The sequence below is a fragment of the Anabrus simplex genome, chromosome 2 (genome assembly GCF_040414725.1).
Source record: "Anabrus simplex isolate iqAnaSimp1 chromosome 2, ASM4041472v1, whole genome shotgun sequence".
In the NCBI taxonomy this organism is placed as follows: domain Eukaryota; kingdom Metazoa; phylum Arthropoda; class Insecta; order Orthoptera; family Tettigoniidae; genus Anabrus; species Anabrus simplex.
Window position 1 is genome coordinate 837,270,448 of NC_090266.1, and position 15,456 is coordinate 837,285,903.

Sequence of the window (15,456 nt, forward strand, 5' to 3'; positions counted from 1 at the left end):
GGAACCGATTTTATTTTACATAAGACAAGTGTTAAATTGGTTTCATTTAAGCAGACACCTCGAACTCCGGACAGCGGACATTGCCATTTGTCCCATCCAATTGACTTAAGCGGACACTTTACACGGTGCAGGACAGTTTATTACACCGGACCACATGTCATCATTTCTTTTAAAACCATTCTTCAGACATAAGAAATCCTTTTTGAATGTTTGTACTATTTCGAGTGCAAGGGGAGAGAAGGTACATCGGAATTCAGTTCTACCTAGTGGTGTATAGGCATATTCCGAGAATTCTAATTGCCCAGAAATGCTGCCAGAGTCTGTTGACTCACAAGCTATCTGGGGATTTTCTTCCCTTCTTGCATCATTCTATTCATAACTCGGATTGTCTCTGATAAGGTCGAGCTCAGGTAGTCAACTAGAGAAGGAAAAAGAAAAGAAAACATGTGTTAAATTTACACTGACGAAGCTTCACGATTACTTTACGAAGCTGTAATGTTTGTAAATGATATAAAATCACTTATAATAACTCTCTATGAAATACTAACACGGAAATGACTTAGAATAATAAAAATAAAGATATGTATGCTTATATTTACGATGGATGTTCTTTGCCGTTAAAATGTTCGATTGTTTTTACAAACTTGTTTCAGCGGACACCTCTCATAATGGACATTTTTCCTCGGAACTGACGGTGTCCGCAGAAGGGAGGTTCGACTGTATTTAAATATTGTTGTACATAATTATTCAAAAACTGAGAGTGCAAAGGTAGAATTGTTATCTTTATTTAATATTGTACAGTAACAACTGTTATGGAACCACTTTCAGCACTGATAATGATCAACAATTTCATCTAATATTTCAGATGTCCAAGTCAGCCTAATCAATGAATCCATAACTAACAAATTTACAGGCGCTAGAACATTCTATGAATTATTGCAGTAATGGAAAAAGAACATCTGATTTCTAAACTGGTTCTGTACACTACAATTTATGCATACACTTTGTACAAAGGCTATCACAGATATCACATATTTGAGCATCCCTGTCACTTTGCAATATAATTGTTATAAAACGCATACACACTCCAGTCAGTTTTTGAGGAACAGTCATTATTCTGCAAACAACAGCAGGATGTACTCAAACAAACCAATTAGTAACACATTGTTGAAGAGCACAGACAAAGCAATGCACCCAAAACACTATTGTTTTCTTAAGATGTAGCACACTACCAATACCTGTACTTCTTAACACAATCATTTCCTAAATCAACGACAATAACGTGATAATCCGCTGTTACTCCCATACCGCTGGGCCTTTTGAGTCGCGAGTCATGTGAATCGATGATGGAAACTGGAGTACCACCAGCAAATTTCAGCACCTGAACATAGTTGCGATTCTTCTCAGAACGAGTGGCAACGATGTGCCCATGACCATCCACCACCACTCCTCCATAGCGACCTCTACCTGCATTAGAAAAGTAATAGATTATATAGGGATATTTCATTACCAAAATGTCTACATGTTATTTCTCAACAATTATCACTGATTCTTTAAATGAAGGGTAGCAATAAGGTAGCTTGACATCACATTATAATAGATGTGAGAAACTTCTACAAAGCATTTCATGTAATTAAATTGAAATTTCCTTTGAAATCACCACCACTATCCTTTCCAGTCTTGAGGGAGGTCGTATGCCCGAGCTTCTGAACTTAGTCTGCAATGTTACGTTCAGTCATTGCCTCATCAGTGGGGCAGATTTTTTAAATATGGAAGCACTTCTTTCTCTAATAATAAATAACCATATAATTGGTCCTATTTCTCTCCTTAAAAAAATATTATTCCTTAGCAATTTCTTTCCTATTGCTGAGTAAATTACTAAAAAACTGTTGCAATTTGCAATCCAAGATCTTGGAAAAAAATGCAACAAGTATTATATGGAAATCAGCATTTTTCAAGACAGAAATGAGATTGGTTGGAAATAAACCATATGATATGATGACATATAAGAAATATGAAGTTGGAGCAGGTGGTCTACTTCAAGCAAACGTAAAAGAAAGTGGAGGATAGAATAAGATATGTGGTAGCCACTGTTGAGAAGTAGACACTGTTATGAGTAAGAGGGAGGAGACAGGCAAGACAAGAGTGGTTATCAATCAAATGTTTAGGTCAGTTGCTTCTCTAGACCTCATCACCAGTATCTATTGACATCAGTGGTGACAACCACCATTCTTATTCTATCGTCTACTGATGAAGGCTGCAGCCAAACATTTTGGTCCCATGTCTTTCTTTCATGTGTATTCTGTTCATGCATGCTTACACCGTAAATCACTGCTCTTCATTTGTCTTCTATACATAATATACTGTTGAAAAAAAATTACAGGGACATGAATTTAGTTGACTGTAATATTTAACCAGTTAGTGCATAGGCTATAAAGTTTGTTTTGCCTTGTTCCAGCAAGCTTTACAAATGTAAGCTCCCTATAAAATGAATAGACATTCCTTTCATGAAATAGTGAAATGTATTGTGTTTGTCAAACACCAAAATGGGTGCTTAATGATGCATGCAGTCTCTACCTGACAAAGTTCTGTGAACCAGCTTGTTTACATGCAGTTAGCCAAAATGAGGTACAGTAACTAACTGAGGCAGAATATGTTTGTGCAGTCACATTCTTGCAGAAAGTCAGGACTTTTCGTGCAGTGGCTGCAAGGCTTTGTGTGGCTAAACTCTAGGAGACCAGGCCAGAGTAGAAAGTGAAAGGAGCAACAAAATGATCTGTGGGCAACATCTGGTGCAACTATTGGTGACCAAATAATTTGCAACAGACTGAGAGCCAGGCTTAAGGTCACAAACACAGTTGGGAATTCAATTTAGTAACATGATAATCTATGCTGTTCCATCACAGTAAGCTGTTCCAGAAATATTATGTTCCACTTGAGACCCTAATACAAAAGTAACTGTCTCAGTAAAACCAAGGGAAGGGTAGGCAGTTGCTGATTGGCTAACGGATATTAGGCTCCAAGGAAACACAGTAGCTCCCTTTAAGTGTGCACTCTTGCGCAGGTGTGAGTGATCATTTTGTAACAGCTTAGAGGCAAGACTGACATTCCTACTCTGTTACTTGTTGGCTGGTTATAGATATTCTTTAGTTATTTAAAGTGCTTTGTATTAGGCTTATTGGTGGTAATAGATACAGTACCCTAGTTCCTCAAAACAGTTCTGCATTGACTTCCCACATTATATTTCATGTTTCACGCTGTGCTGTGAACGATGAGCAAAAGACAGAAAGTGAGACCTCTATGGTTGTTTTCACTGTCACAGATCATGTAACTACATGAGTCTGATATGATTGATGTAGACAAAAACTCACTTACAGGGAAACAGTTCCTAATTTGAAGAAACATATTGAAATAATAATAATAATAATAATAATAATAATAATAATAATAATAATAATAATAATAATAATAATAATAATAATAATAATAATAATAATAATAATAATAATAATAATAATACATGGTGTGGGTTACTGTAGTCACCTCCTAGTTCGTGAACCATGGGCAACGGCTGAGTGGCCTAGTAAGTGGTCCTGAGAGTTGGGATACCAGTTGTTATAGAATGGGAGTGGGCATCTCGGACATATTCTGAGTCATGGCCCTCCTAGTGCTCAGGCGGCTAGGACTATACAATTCACCGGTGATCCATAACCCATTAGAGGAGAGATCCTTACTTGGATTATGTGCAAGTAGGGTAGCATCCTGCTTCATGAATTTACCGAGCTCAGAACATTTTAAGCAAGCCTCGGACCTATGGGAGTAACGGAATCCCACTCCATTTGACAGGCGAGGGACTTCTTGGAAACAACTTGGTGAACGAAATGGAATTTGATGGGGAGCTATCAATAATAGAACTGGCTGAGTCAGCAAAGAGGATGCATCTGGATGTGCTAGGAGTAAGTGATATTCGGGTAAGGGGAGATAACGAGGAAGAGATAGGAGATTATAAAGTGTACATGACGGGTGTTAGCAAGGTAAGGGCAGAGTCTGGGGTAGGGCTCTTTATCAGGAATACCATTGCACATAACATAGTTTCTGTTAGGCACGTAAAAGAGCCAATGATGTGGGAAGATTTGTCAGTTGGAGGAATTAGGACTAGAATTGTCTCCGTATATTCACCATGTGAGGGTGCAGATGAGGATGAAGTTGACAAGTTTTATGAAGCATTGAGAGACATCGTGGTCAGGGCCAACAGCAAGGATAGAATAGTACAAATGGGCGATTTCAATGCAAGAGTTGGGAACAGAACTGAAGGATACAAAAGGGCGATTGGTAAATGTGGGGAAGATATGGAAGCCAATGGGAATGGGAAGCGTTTGCTGGACTTCTGTACTAGTATGGGTTTAGCAGTTACGAATACATTCTTCAAGCATAAGGCTATTGACCGCTGCACATGGAAGGCTAGAGGTACCAGATCCATAATAGACTATATCTTAACCAACTTCGAATTCAGGAAATCTGTTAACAATGTACGAGTTTTCAGGGGATTTTTGGATGATACAGACCACTATCTGATCTGTAGTGAACTAAGCATCTCTAGGCCTAGGGTAGAGAAAGTGAAATCTGTCTGCAAACGAATATGGGTATAAATCTCCAGGACGAGGAAATTAGACAGAAGTACATGGATATGATTAGTGAGAAATTTCGAACAGTGGACAGTAAGCAGGTTCAGGATATAGAAAGTGAATGGGTGGCATACAGGGATGCTGTAGTAGAAACAGCAAGGGAATGCCTAGGAACAACTGTGTGTAAAGATGGAAAAAGGCGAACATCTTGGTGGAATGATGAAGTGAGAGCAGCTTGTAAACGTAAAAAGAAGGCTTATCAGAAATGGCTCCAAACAAGGGGCCAAGGCAGACAGGGATTTGTACGTAGATGAAAGAAACAGAGCGAAACAAATAGTTGTTGAATCCAAAAAGAAGTCATGGGAAGATTTTGGTAACAACCTGGAAAGGCTAGGTCAAGCAGCAGGGAAACCTTTCTGGACAGTAATAAAGAATCTTAGGAAGGGTGGGAAAAAGGAAATGAACAGTGTTTTAAGCAGTTCATGAACTCGTAATAGATCTCAGGGAATCACTGGAGAAGTGGAGGGAATATTTTGAACATCTTCTCAATGTAAAAGGAAATTATCCTGGTGGTGTTGCGAACTGCCAAGCTCATGGGGAGGAGGAAAATGATGTTGGTGAAATTACACTTGAGGAAGTGGAAAGAATGGTAAATAAACTCCATTGTCATAAAACAGCATGAATAGATGAAATTAGACCTGAAAAAGATGAAGTATAGTTGGAAGGCAGGGATAAAATGGCTTCATAGAGTAGTAAAATTAGCATGGAGTGTTGGTAAGGTACCTTCAGATTGGACAAAAGCAGTAATTGAACCTATCTATAAGCAAGGGAACAGGAAGGATTGCAACAACTATCAAGGTATCCGTCCAAAGCATCTGCAAGTTCTTGAAGTGTCTAAGGGACTCTTGGATGCTGTGGGACTCTTAGTGGGCTGTTCCATGATTTGGATCTGGAGTTCCCCAAGGGAACCCTGGTGGTGGCTGCTGTATGCGCCCTTACATTGTCTTGTTGTAGCGAAAACTGGGGACCCGTAACTGCTGCAATGAGCATAACGTGATCAAGCACATTCATCAGTTGCTACTACAAAAAATACTCAAGGCACTGAAACATATAATCAGTTCATTGTTTCTTATGATCCATTTCTTTTACTTTACTTTGAAGCTCACATTAATGTTAAAATCTGCTCATGTGTTCAAAGTGTGAAGTAGATTCACAAGTATATCTGTAAAGGTCATGATTGCTGGAATGTTAAAATCTCTGCTGAAGATGAAACTGTGAATTACAATGAAATAACCTCCTTCCTAAATAATGCTAGGGGCTGATGATCTTAGATGTTAGGCCCCTTTAAACAACAAGCAACAATAATAATGCTAGGCATGTTCGTCCTACAGAAAGTGCATACAAGATGTTTGCTTTCACAAACATGAACAGTTACATTCCATTGCAAGATTGCCAGTTCACTTGCCCAAATTGCAAACTGTATTTTAAATACAGCACCATTGCTTACATTTTACTTGAAGCACAGTAATGCAACACAGAATAACTGGCATGGTTCAACACCAGTGACCATAAGACCTATCTGTGTCGGTGTGATGTAAAGCCAGCAACACCAGTGCTGGAACAAAATGAACTTCCAGCAGCAAAAATGCAAGATAAAACCTGTGTCTGAAAAGTTCGGTGAATGGGCTCATGAAATAAAGACAACATAAGTTACACCCAAAACTCCTTTACTGGCCTTCAAAGTAATCTCTGTTAGCTACAACACACTTTTGACATCGACTGTAAAGCTGCTGGAAGCTGGCAGCAAACGCTTCTTTTGGAATCTCCCGGAGAACCCTTGTCACGCGTTGTTACATACCTCCTACACTGTCAAACCAGTGGCCTTTCAGGGCTAATTTAAGACGGGAGAACAAAAAGATATGCTGGTGCTAAATCCGGAGAATACGGAGGGTGTGAAAGAACAGTCACCTGGCGTTTAGCGAAAAACTGGGTCACGTGGATCGCGGTGTGTGGACGGGCATTGTTGTAGAGGAGCTTCCACTGTCCACTCTGCCAGTTCAGGCCGAACCCATCTGATGTGTTGCAGTAGCCGTTTCAAAACTCCCTTGTACAATTCCGCATTGTCCGGTGTACCCTGGGGTACAAATTCATGATGAATGGCACCATTGCTGTCGAAAAAGGCAATCAGCATTGTCTTAATCTTGGAATTTGTACACCGACTTTTCTTGGGAGGCGGAGAAGACACTGAACGCCACGCCATTGACTGTTTCTTGGTCTCCGGATCATACTGGTAGCACCACGACCCAACTCCTGTAATTTCTGGTCACAAATGTCAATGAAATCTCCCAATGTTTCCATCTGAGTTTGCTTCTGCTTGTCTGTCAGGTTGTGCGGTACAAACCGGGCACAAATCTTCCGCTTCTTCAAATGTTCGTGAAATTGCCTACACCCACTTCATCTGCTATCGTTCGTAAGGACAGTCACCGATCATTCGCAAGCAACTGTCGCACTCGTTCAATGTCTGGAGATGTGCTTGTGGTTGGTCGACCCGTCCTCAACACCTTCCTTTCCATCTCGAAAGCGTTTAAACCAGTCAAAAACACACTTTTGACTCGCTGCTTGAGCGTGGTAAACTTGCACTAACATTGCGTGTGTTTCCATTGCCGTTTTGCCTAGGTGGAAGGAAAACTTCATGTTAATGTGTTGCTCCGTTTTGCACTCCATTATGCAATGACACGAGTCCTCACACTGACTCCGTGTGATGTGTTTCAGCGTTCAACTCCGTTTAACTGTGTTGATTTGACCGATAGGGGGCACTTGGTGTCATGTCTCACAATGCGTATGCGCGAGCGCATTGTCCGAACTAGCATGGTGTAACACCTAGGCGACCATTCACCGAACTTTTCAGACACAGGTTGTATTTTCAAAAACTATAGGCAGGATGTACAAAGTTCCACCTACTTTTAGCACCAATTATGGCTTCACCTTGCTGGTGCTACCTGTTTTGAGTATATGTGGACTTACCTGTTCCATGTTTGTTTTTTGCTAGTGGCTTTACGTCACACTGAACAGATAGGTCGTATGGCGACAATGGGATAGGAAAGACCTAGGAGTTGGAAGGAAGTGGCCGTGGCCTTAATTAAGGTACAGCCCCAGCAATTGCCAGGTGTGAAAGTGGAAAAACATGGAAAACCATCTTCAGGGCTGCCAACAGTGGGATTCAAACCCACTATCTCCTGGATGCAAGCTCACAGCTGCAAGTCCCGAACCGCATGGCCAACTCGCCTGGTGTGTTTCATGTTTAAGGAAGCAGCTATACACAATGAGGTTTACTGATTGATGATTCTAAACTGCAGCAGTGTTTGTCACAAGCATCACAATTTCAAATGCCATCTCAGTTACGAAAGTTATTATCTTGCATATATACCCTTCAAGACCCTTCAAATGTAAGGCAGTCTGCAGCGATAAGAATCGAAGCCTATAAAAGGAACAGCAATCCAGGAAGGTGTGAGGCAAAGCTGTTGTTTGTCCCCTCTCCTTTTTAATGTTTATATAGAGCAGGCAGTAAAGGAAATCAAAGAGGACTTTAGAAAAGGAATCACAATCAAAGCAGAGGAAATCAAAACTGAAATTTGCCAATGATATTGTTATTTTATCTCAGTCTGCAAAAGATCTGGAGAAATTGCTGAATGGTATGGACAGAGTCTTGGAGAAGGAATACAAGATGAAATCCAAAACAAATGTAATGTAATGCAGTCAAATGAAGTCAGGTGATGAAGGAAATATTAGATTAGGAAATTAAGTCTTAAAGGAAGTAGATGAATATTGTTACTTGAGTAACAGTAGTATTACTAAAATGATGGCAAAAGTATGGAGGACATCAAATGCAGACTAACACAAGTACGGAAGGCCTCTTAAGAAAAAACATTTTCTCACTTCGAACATTGATATAGAAAGTTTCTGAAGACTCATCTGGAGCGTGGCATTGTATGGAAGTGAAATATGGACGATAACTAGCTCAGAAAGAAAGAGAATAGAAGCTTTTGAGCCGTGACATTACAGAAGAATGTTGAAGATGAAATGGGTAGATCGAATTACTTGTGAAGAGATACTGAATCGAATTGGTGAGAGGAGAATGATTTGGCAACATTCGACTGAAAGAAGAGATAGAATAACAGGACATACCTTAACACTAGAACTGCCGGAGTAGTCAAAATGACCACTACACGTTTTCCAAACTCAATTTTGACTACAGTTTTTATTGTAGGATATTGAGCTGCAGGGACTTTTCCTGATTAGTGATCAGGAAAATCCATATTAAATATAATTAATTTTGCATCAATGGATGGGGCGTTAGTAACAGGAATACCTAATACCGCCAGAGCGGTCATTTTGATCACTGTATTAATTATCGTAAGAAAATGTATTATAACACATATCTCTCACTGAGATATAATTATCTGCTCATAATTATCCTATCAACAATGGAAACCTTCAAAAACTCAACAATGGAACTCAGATATATTAAGAAATGTGCGAACATTATTTCCGTTGCATCTCCGGTAGTGTTGTCTTTCGTCAGCTTGTCACAGTACAGTAAACTTGTATCGTAAACCATCAGCTGCAGAGTCTATTCCATGATATTCCTAATGATACGTCTGATGTAGAATGTGGTACAGATATAAAGGACCTAAGAAGAGAAAATGCATACGAAGATTACTACCAATCAAGTCATAACTCGGAAAGCAGTGATTTAGAACACACTGAAAACCGGATTGTTCAGATTGAAAGTAAGTTGATATTATTATAACTATCAGCATAACAACTTCGGTGAAATTCCTTGATTTATACCATATTAAAATTATAATGATGCCTCGCATAGGCCGAGTACTGACGAGTTTTCTATTATTCTATTACAGCCATAGAAACGGTATCCCGCAAAGCATGGTATCATAACAGATGCGACAACCAAGGTAAAATCCTCCCACGGCCAGATAATGCGTCATTAAGTACTGATGGTATCATGGAGTGGACTGTAGGAGACATTGGGAAGACTACACCTGGTAGGTTTGCTCGCCATAACCCCTCAAAAGAAAATCAAGGACTTAATCCATATTCAATGCAACATGTTTCTGACGACAGTGTAACGAGTGCGTGGCGTCTTTTTATTGATAAATCAATATTGAAACTCATAAAGCAGTGTACAGAAACAGAGGCAAAACGATAATGAGGAACTGCGCATATCAAGCACAAAAATATAATATTATTCAATAGCGGTCAAAATGACCGTGTCGGCAGTTAAAGGTATATAATATATTCCAGCAGTTCTAGTGTTAAGACACCCAGGACTTGTTTAGTTAGTTTTTGAGGGAAGTGTAGACAGTAAAAACTGCAGCAGTACACCAAGGCGTGAATATGAGAAGCAGATTAGAGCACATGTAGGATGTAGTAGTTGTGTCGAAATGAAAATATTTTTTAATTTTTTTTTTACAATTTGCTTTTTGTAGCACCGACACATATATGTCTTATGATGATGATAGGATAGGAAAGGGCTAGGAGTGGGAAGGAAGTAGTCATGGCCTTAATTAAGGTACAGCCCTCGCATTTGCCTGGTGTGAAAGTGGGAAACCACGGAAAAACATCTTCAGTTCTGCCGACAGTGGGGTTCGAACCCACTATCTCCCAAAATGAAAAGATTAGCACAGGATGGGGTAATATGGAGGCTGTATCAAACCAGTCTATGGACTGATGACCCAAAGTACAACAACAACAACAAGAACAACAACCAGACTTAACATATGTTGTATTTGCTGTATTTGAATGAGGCAATGTTCGGACTGTATAGCAAATAAGACAAATTCTAAATATGGATTTTATGCTGCAGCTATTTTATACAGTTTAAATTCTAGCCAGTATTAGAGTTGTGGAGGACCTATTTACCCACTTCTGAGAAATACTCATCCACTGCTTTTCAGTTTTGTCAGTATTCCTTTCAAATTCTGCAACTAAATCTGATAGGGTCTTGAACTGTTCTTGAAGTTCCATTCACATTTAGTAGCAACATTTTTCAGAGGATTTCGATGTTGTCAGGCAGGTGATTCTGAATTACTGTAACTACCTTTTTGTGCAAAATTCACAGACATATATCTTAAATTTTTCTTCTTGTCATGTGACAAATTGGTATTTTTCATTTCATTATCAAGGGAATAACCAAAATGTGGTATAGAGACAAGGGACACCAACATGTGAGAAAAGCCGAATAGGAATTTTTGGTGGTTATTTATGAAAGAAGGATGTCCATGTCCAATTACTTTTATCATCATTAATATAAGAATTATTTCACAAAATGCTCTGACTAGCAATATTAAAATCTGTAACTACACTGAAAATCACAGTAAAAATGCCCAATGTAATATGGCTAGAAATGGCCAAGTTAGGAAAAGAAAGTGGTCAAAATGCCACATAGTGGATTTTTCAAAATACTCCAAATGGCCAGATCTATCCACACAGTGGCTAAATAGGCAACTCTGGAAGGATCACGCAGATGGTCACTGGTGTGCGAATACACCTGGGTTGATCACTGGTGCACGGTTGGGGAGGGAAATAGATTGGAGGTATCTTTTGAGAGCATTCTCGCTATTAGGACCGGCTGACAGTCTGGGAGGGAAGAGGAGGATTAAAAAAAATTAATCTCATTGAAATATCTATATATATAAAATAACTTGTCCTGACTGACTGACTGACTGACTGACTGACTGACTGACTGACTGACTGACTGACTGACTGACTGACTGACTGACTGATTCATCATCACCGGGCCAAAACTACTGGACATAAAGAAATGAAATTTTGGGGATACATTCATATTAACATGTAGGTGCTCGCTAAGGGAGGATTTTTGGATATTCCGTCGCTAAGGGGGTGAAAAAGGGGGTGAATATTTAAAATGAGGATGTCTATATCTCAAAAACTTAAATGTTTACAGATGTAAAAATTGGCATTTGGACTCTCCTTTAAAAATAAAATAACACGTATTTTATCGTTTGCGGAAAATCCCTCTTAAATCAACAATGAAAAATAACAATTCATAAAAACTAGCAAAAGTGTACGAGTCGTCGCCCCGACGAAGCACTACCGATAACATCATTGCAAGTAGCGGTACCGTTCTAGGGTTAAAAATAAGGAAACAGAATATTTTTGTTTTTGGAAAATCCTCTTAAGGGGAGTGAAAAAGGGGTTAAATACCTTTTATGAGGATACTTATATCTCAAAAGCTGAAGATGTTACAGTTATGAAATTTCGTATTTGGAATCTCCTTTAAAAATAAAGAAATATTTTTTGTTTTCGGAGAATTCATTGGAGTGGGCGGTAAAAAGGACCGAAAAAGGTCTTGAATTCTTTTTATGAGGATATATACTTACATCTCAAAAACTGAAGATGTTACAGACATGAAAATTTATATTTGGAGTCTTCTTTAAAAATAAACATGTACTTTTTTGTTTTTGGAAAATCTACTTAAGGGGGTGGGGTGGATGAAAAGAAGTGAAAAAAGAGTTAATTCTCTTTTATTACGGTTACTTATATATCAAATACTGAAGAGGTTGCAGACGTGAAAATTGGTATTTGGTATTTCCTGTAAAAGTAAAGGAACATGCATAATTTTTTTTCTGAAAATCCATTTAAGGGGAAGTGTTAAAGGGAGTGAATTATAAAATGAGCATATCCACAGTATACCTCAAAAATAACATATTACAGACGTGAAAATTGGTATTCTTATTCTCTTTTAAAAATAAAGTGACATGATTTTTTGTTTCAGAATAAAAACTTAAGGGGTGGGGGTTGTAAAAAGGACTGAAAAAGGGAATGAATTATTTTTATCAAGATACTTATATCTCACAAAACTGTTACAGGCATGAAAATTTGCATTTGGAATCTCCTTTAAAAATAAAGATACATGTATTTGTCTGTTTGGGAAAATCCAATTAATCGGGGGTGAACAGGAGTGACAAACGGGGTGAATTTTTAGAAATACTATATCTACAGTATATCTTAGAAACACTGCCGTAAAAACTGGTATTTGGAATCTCGTGTAAAAATAATAAACAACTAGGAAACATACACATCACAGTGAACAAAAGTGCTGGAAACCAAACAAATTGTTAACATATGTTCAGGTGAATTGAAATTGTTTTAAAATAGGTTAGAACATAAGTAGATACATTTTCCCTTCCCATTTCACCGCCCAACTCAACCCTCCTCACAGATGTTAACTATTTTTATCTTTTTAAAAAATTCATATAGTTCTTATGCATAACAGGGTACTTTTTAAGAGTTTGTTTGAGAAGAAGTAAAATTCTATGTAATTTCACCTATGCAATGTAACATAGCTGATGATATCATTATATTATGATGATATAATAATAAATATAAAACAAAGGAGTAAAATCTCTGGAGCATGGAAATTAGTTGGAAGTCCACAGAAATAACCAGGGGAATATTCCACTGTAAAGAAATACTGGAAGTGGAATGCATGCAAAGCAGTGAAAGTATATTTTGAAACAATTTTGTACAAACACCCAGTTTGTAAGCTGGAGGAATTAACCAGACAGGGCTAAAATCATCTACCCAGCTGGGAACTGAACCCAGGACTTCCTGAGCCCCGGAGTTTCACAGAATACACTGTCATATATTCTAATAAAATTCATAGTACATCACAACAGCAATAAACATGAATATTCTGTACCTTTGCCTTCTGGATACAATTCCTCCAGAAAGTCTCCTTTGGCAGAGAAAACCTGTATGCGTGAGTCTGCAACAATAATTTCTCCACTGGGACCAACTGTCACAGATGAGATCAGATTGAAGTAACCTTTCTGACTGCCTTTCTTGCCAACCTGCATATACAACAATATCAGACATTTTAGATTCCTGCCCCATCATTATGAACATAATTACTAAAACAAAGGAGTAAAATCTCTAGAGCATAGAAATTAGTTGCAAGTTCACAGAAATAACCAGGGGAATATTCCATTGTAAAGAAATATTGGAAGTGGAATACACGCAAAGCAGTGAAAGTATATTTTGAAACAATTTTGTATAAATACGGGTAGAAATACCATAACAATATGTATACACAAAATAGTAGAGAACATTACTACACACGTTCTGAGCAGTGGTTTCACTGCAAGATCATTATGCTGGAAACGACTATTTGTAATAAGTCATCTCAAGGTGTTCTAAAATGCTAGCAAGCTACTTCATTAGCCCTGAAGATGGTTTTCTGTGGTTTCCCTTTTTTACACCAGGCAAATGCTGGGGCTGTACCTTAATTAAGGCCATGGCCGCTTCCCTCCTATTCCTAGTCCTTTCCTGTCCCATCGTCGCCATAAGACCTATCTGTATTGGTGCGATGTAAAGCAAATAGAAAAAAAATAAGCTACTTCATTATCCCTAATTTGTTGAGTTTGGAGGATAACAAAACATTTTGAGAGTCTATTAATGAGAGATTCATTATGTTAGCCTAACCTATTCCTGGTTCAGTTATGCTATTTCACAAAAACCATGAAAATTGAATCTACTCTCCTCGTTCCAGTAAGATACAGTAAACCTTCAAGTTATTACACCTGTACCTCCTATGTTCACTGTAGATTATTTTTTCTAGAATCATACAAATACACTGGCAGACAAAAAAGAGTGGATCACTTTGTAAAAACAAAATTGTAAATATTAAACACCAATTATTAGAGGGAAGTACTACATTAATTTTTACATAAAGGCAGTTTATAATGTGTATTCTATAGTTCTGGAGAGGAATGTGATTTTTGGAGATCATAAATAAACTTAAAGAGTCACTTTTCACCACTAAGTGCTAGACACTCAATTTTATTGATCGACTAGCAGCAAAACCTTTGAAGTTTTACTATACTGGGGCAGAAGCTATTGATGGATTATCAGTGTGACACAATATCTGTCACAAATTGATCATTTTCCTTCAGTTTCTCTTTCACATTTGACAAGTTAAGATGCCTATTAGTCCAGAAGACATTGTAAGAGCAGTGGTATTGGTGGATGATGGATGCAGCATTTGTTATGCTACTAATGCCATCAGTGCATCATATGGAAGCATACAGCGTGTTCAAAGATGATTTCATGAACTCTGTACCTAACACAGACAACCTGGATCAGGTCTTCGGAGGTCTATATCTGCTAGGAACGATAGCTTTCTGGGCGTGCATTTCTGCTGCAGAAAACTGCTATTTTAATATACGATCGTTGCTCCTGCTAGTCGACTTCCATTTTGTGATGCTCTCACTCACACACTGATCATGGGGGCATGCTTAGACCCACACTGTTGTTTACATACACCATCTAGTGGCGTTATACGCAAGTACTACCGTATGTTTCCAAATGCATATCTTAGATTTTCCGTGTTGTCTACTGTTCGCGAGAAAAAAGTTCCATGACTTATGACTCGAGCTACGTATATGTACAATCTAATAATGGTCTTATTTACATTATATATACAGTGTGTTTCACTCCCTGATGAGTGTTTTTAGGTGCTTTACTGAGTAATATATGTTAGCGTCCACCTCATGGATTTGTTGTATTGTTATGCTGGCATGTTCTTGCCCCCTTTCTATAAAAGTACTTTGCTGCCCTTACAATCTCCTCTTTAATTGTGGGTATTCCGAGTTGTTTGTGAATTTCTCGGCTACGCACGTGGTAAGGGGTATTAACGACTGTCCGGAGGACTTTGTTTTGATACTTTTGAAACTTCTTTATACAGCACTCCTTAGCCGTGCCCCACAATGTTGACGTGTATAGGATAACA

At 38.4% G+C, this 15,456-nt stretch overlaps 1 protein-coding gene across 3 annotated transcripts in view; it reads right to left on the reverse strand.

The window, feature by feature from the left end:
- Window positions 1-767: 767 nt before the first annotated feature.
- LOC136863129 (tripartite motif-containing protein 3) overlaps window positions 768-15,456 on the reverse strand; it is a 443,103-nt gene continuing 428,414 nt past the window's right edge. For all 3 annotated transcript variants that reach the window (XM_067139471.2, XM_067139472.2, XM_067139474.2), the window contains exons 7-8: window positions 13,369-13,519; window positions 768-1,467 (exon numbers count right to left, since the gene is read on the reverse strand). In XM_067139471.2, coding sequence (XP_066995572.2) covers window positions 1,229-1,467; window positions 13,369-13,519 — 390 coding nt within the window. In that variant the 3' untranslated portion in view covers window positions 768-1,228. The remainder of the gene's footprint in view (window positions 1,468-13,368; window positions 13,520-15,456) is intronic.